We start from the raw sequence: 5032 nt of genomic DNA, 5'->3' as shown, positions 1-5032 counted from the left end.
AACATAATAAGTGTATGGATCGTTCTTTTATGGTGTTATTTACTCTTCTGCACGCTGTTGTGTCCTTATCGCCACTATTTGTTTCTCTAACTTGTAAGCGTTCACATTAACCAATATATTTAACGCTATCTCCTCCCCCGAGCTGTCAAAATAGAGGCGCTTACAAAGAGGAGAACGTCACATCCCCTTGACCCTCCAATCACCTCAGGGTCCCATTTGATTGGAAGGCGGCAAAGGCTTTAATCTCGGACTAATTCAGCTGCTTTTGAAGTGAAAATTTCTACCAGTTCGTACTTCGGGAGTACAGAGCGAGGACCTGCACACAGACGCACACACAGGCGCAGCGCTCATGGTGCAAGACGCAGACACGGATCTGCGATAACCTCGCACCGTCTCCTTCCAGCTGCCGCGCCTTTTGCTCCGTTACTACCAGGATTACCGATTATTGAAGCGTTTTCCGATTCTTTTTCTCACCCCACGGCAGAGAGGCTCGGTGCTTTTTTTTCCTCTCCACCCAAATCTTTCTTAATGAATCTGTGGAAAGCAGCGTCACTACATTTCTTGACAATTGGGACATGATCACATCGCCCTCGGCGTCTGCCTTAAAAAATAGTGATATTTGTGTAGCGTGGGAAAGCAGCAGTTCTCGGAATAGAGGCTCAGCGAACGTCAACAAGCCTTTTCTCCACTCCGCACCTCCGTCTGATCCACTACGGCAAGCGAACCGTCTTCCCATCAAGGTCTTGAAAATGCTTACCGCACGGTCGGGACACATTTTGCACCCGGAGTATCTGCAGCCTTTGCCTTCGACCCCTGTCAGTCCTATAGAGGTAAGCGTGGATTGAATTTGTTTTTAGGGAATGCTGTTTCGTGTGAAAACGTCCTGGGAGTCTGTTCCTCTTATTCTCTGAAATCGCCTGTCCTGTTCCAAGTGTGGCTCCAGCGTTTAAAGCGGTTATTTATATATAGATATGTATGTAACACATATGTGTTTGGTTTATTTTTTGGATTATTTTTTTGTGTAGTTTTGTTCAAGAAAGACCTCTAAATAAATAATTACACCTATATATTCGCTTTAAAACACCAAGGAATATCCCGATTAAACGTTCGCCCCCGGGACTGTACTCAAAACAAAGCTGCAGATATGCGTATTAATAGTATTTATCAATCTTTTTATTTTCTTCTTTGCAGCTAGATGCCAAGAAAAGTCCGCTGGCTCTGCTGGCGCAGACCTGCTCTCAGATCGGCAAACCGGACCCGCCACCCTCCTCCAAATTATCCTCCGTAACCTCAAATGGATCTAGTGAGAAGGAATCTAAATCGGGCCCTTTGAAACTGAGTGACATTGGTGTGGATGACAAATCTAGCTTCAAACCTTATTCTAAACCTTCAGATAAGAAGGACTCGTCTTCGGGCGTTTCAGGCGGAGAGAAGTCTGGTTTCCGAGTGCCGAGCGCCACCTGCCAGCCGTTTACACCGCGGACAGGCAGCCCCAGCTCCAGCACTTCAGCCTCCCCTATGCCATCGGACGGGAAATGTGGGGAAAGGGATGAAAAGAAAGAGTCTGATTGTAATAAAAATGGCTCTACGGACGGCTCTGGCACCACTAGCCACAGCAGGATAAGCGTGAGTTGTGGTGGAATTAACGTGGAGGTGAACCAACACCAGGAGACGACGCCTGGCAGTAAAACCACCTCCTCTTCGGAGTCCTCATCTGTTACTTCTGTATCCTCCGCATCCGTTCTCGGGTCAGGACTTGTGGCGCCGGTTTCTCCTTACAAACCGGGACAGACAGTTTTTCCTTTGCCTCCTGCTGGTATGACATACCCAGGTAGCTTGGCTGGGGCCTATGCTGGCTATCCTCAGCACTTCCTGCCCCACGGAGGGAGCTTGGTAAACGCACAGCTGGCCAGTTCACTGGGCTGCAGTAAGGCTGGATCCAGCCCCTTGGCTGGGGCTTCTCCACCGTCCATCATGTCAGCCAGCCTGTGCAGAGACCCTTACTGCCTCAGTTACCACTGTGCCAGTCATTTAGCAGGCGCGGCCACCGCTTCCTGCACGCACGACTCTGCAGCTGCAGCTGCCGCGAACGCCCTCAAGTCCAGCTACCCACTAATGTACCCGTCACACCCCATACACGGCGTTCATTCCTCAGCGCCATCATTTAGCGGACACCCCCTGTACCCATACGGTTTCATGCTTCCCAACGACCCTCTCCCCCACGTTTGTAATTGGGTGTCGGCAAATGGACCGTGCGACAAGCGTTTCTCCACCTCGGAAGAGCTCCTGAATCACCTGAGGACACACACTGCTTTTACTGGGGCTGAAAAGTTGATATCCGGTTATCCCGGGTCGTCTTCGCTGGCCAGTGCTGCAGCAGCAGCCATGGCCTGCCATATGCACATGCCACCGTCAGGACCCCCCGGGAGTCCCGGGACTTTGGCTTTAAGGAGCCCGCATCATGCGTTAGGACTCAGCAGCCGCTATCATCCGTACTCCAAAAGCCCCCTGCCAACCCCCGGTGCCCCTGTTCCTGTCCCCGCAGCCACCGGCCCTTACTACTCCCCCTATGCACTGTACGGCCAGAGACTCACCACAGCATCAGCGCTTGGATATCAGTGAGAAGAAGAAGGAGAAAATAAAAGACTGAAAAGTTTATAGTACTAAGAATGCAAATATAAAGACTTTTATATTAAGTGCGCTAAACTTAAGGGCGGGATCCGTGGACTTCAACTGTATTTATTTATATGTCGGCTTAAAAGCAGGCGGTAATATCTGCAAATGGAAAAAAAAAATATTTGAGCAACTCAAAAAGTGCATTATGTTGAAGCTGAACTAGTTAAAGTGAAACACACACATACACACATATGTTAGAATACTAATTAAAGTAGGGGTCTTCATTTCGATGTTAATTTGGAATTGCTATGATTGTATTTGTTCTTATTTAATGTCTCATTGAGAAGCAGAAAAAAAAATTTACATGCATGTTTGTTTCTTAAATTTCAGAAATTGTCCACATTTTAAATTGCCGTTATTTTTCAGGTGTTCACCATGGACAGAGAATTGGTATTTTTTTGTATGTATTCTGGAAAAAAAATAAGAAACAATTCTGTTCCATATCTCCGTGTGCCTCATTTTCTGACGAGAGTCAAATTTATTTTACACTGACATTTAAAAAAACAAAACAAAACATTGGGCTCTTAAATTTTTTAAAATTGGGGTTAAGAAAGCCTGATTGGGTCATTTAAGCCGACACTGGCCTATATTTTCCGGCTGTCATCGAAACAATTTAAATCGTGCAAAACAACAAATGTTTTCAGTTTTTTCACATGACTCATATAATCTTTCTTTTTTTCTTTCTTCATTATAAACGAAACTTGGGAGCTTTGAACATCAAATTTTAGATGACTTGAAACTTAAATTAAAGTGGGAGTGTGTGTGAGAGAGTGTGTGTGTGTGTGTGTGTGTGTGTATGAGGGAGGGTAGAACCGGCTTTATACAGGAAATCATTCGAGATAAGTTGGGTTGCTTGTGAGTGAATTTTGTCAATACGTTGTTTGACGGGGTGTGACATGTTTTGTGGAGTTCGCTTGCGTAATGTGTGTGAAATACGCCCAAAATGCTCGATAAGGACAGCTGATTTTTCTACGGTTTATAAAAATCAAGAGCATGTGTGTTTTGAAATGCTAAATTAAAATAAATCTATATTAAAACAAAAATCAGTTTTACAACCTTAAAAAGAAAGACGGCAATTGAAGTGAATCGATCGCTGGGTTTCAAATTTAATGCACTATAAATTTTTGCAATCGTTGCCTCTTTAAAAAAAAACAATAAAAAGAAATGAAGTTCTAAGCACAGAGGGAGACTCTAAGAAGGTGACATTTAAACGTGGAGCCTATTAACTGGTGTATTTTTGACTGGATGACCATTAGGAGGATATCATTTATTTTGCGTTTGATAATCTGACCCACCTTGTGCATCTATTGTATACGCCACTATATTTGTAATTAAAAATACTCTGACTTGTGCAAAGTTGTGGGGTCTTCATACAGATGCAAACACTCACAACGCGTGTCTTGGATCTGAGAAGGCCAGGCGCATAAACGGAATATTTAAAAATGTAACATTTCATATATATATATATATATATATATATATATATATATATATATATATATATATATATATATAGTTCAGGGTTTTTTTTCTTTTTGGGCATTAGAGCTTATTCGGTTTATGACGCTCATATATAGATTTACTTGCATAAATCTATATATGATTCACTTGCATTTGAACTTTCATGTGCTATAATTCCTATTTTTGGATAAAAACTTTACGAATCAAAGTCGGTGTGCCGGGGCTATAACTGATTTCACACAGACACGACTGATTAGTTATAGTAAAATGGTTTTTAGCCCAAATTACAAAGAATGGCCTTTACGTGCTGTGTGCTTGCTACCGTTTACTCCCAAGCATGAGCGTTATCTTTCAGCTCCCTTGGACATTCCGTTGACCCAGCTCTGTTACAATTACCACTGTTATTATCAAGAATGCCTCCTCAGCTATGCTGTCCCTTGCCTATCGCGCAGCGGTTTGTCAGACTTCAAAAAAAAAAAATCTCTTGGTGTATATAAGGCCCACACGCGTCCTAAACTGATGTAATGACGGTGAAAGGGAGCAATTTCCATTTTTACCCACATCATGGTGGCTGTGCTCGGAGGTCCCCGGTGGAAGGCAATTTATCATGTGCCCCTCCCCCTGGCCCTGTCACTAGAGGAACAGGCAGGCACATGTGTGCATGAATTACCAACCCTCCCACCTCCCCAGGACCCCCCCCCCCCCCCCCTTCTCTCTCTAGCTCTCACTGTGGAGATTTGACACAGAGGAAAGAGAACATGGGGGATTAGAGCATGCAGAGTATTAAAGTACATATTCACTTTGTCCATCAAGGCCTAAAAGTGCTTAGGTGTGCGCTGAGCTCTGCAGAACAAAAGGAATCCATGAAATTACAGTACAATAGTAAATTCAGATA

At 44.1% G+C, this 5032-nt stretch overlaps 1 protein-coding gene across 1 annotated transcript; it reads left to right on the top strand.

Moving 5' to 3' along the window:
- Positions 1 to 288: 288 nt before the first annotated feature.
- Positions 289 to 3446, top strand: znf503 (zinc finger protein 503). The gene is made up of 2 exons (XM_085427967.1): positions 289 to 830; positions 1192 to 3446. Exons 1-2 carry the CDS (start codon positions 576 to 578, stop codon positions 2620 to 2622), a joined length of 1686 nt encoding a protein of 561 aa, XP_085284093.1. The 5' UTR covers positions 289 to 575; the 3' UTR covers positions 2623 to 3446.
- The last annotated feature ends 1586 nt before the right edge of the window (positions 3447 to 5032 follow it).

Source organism: Rhamphochromis longiceps, linkage group LG13, assembly GCF_057381845.1.
Source record: "Rhamphochromis longiceps isolate RC_006_pf linkage group LG13, R_longiceps_female_GT1.1, whole genome shotgun sequence".
Lineage (NCBI taxonomy): Eukaryota > Metazoa > Chordata > Actinopteri > Cichliformes > Cichlidae > Rhamphochromis > Rhamphochromis longiceps.
This window is presented reverse-complemented; position numbering and strand designations above follow the sequence as displayed.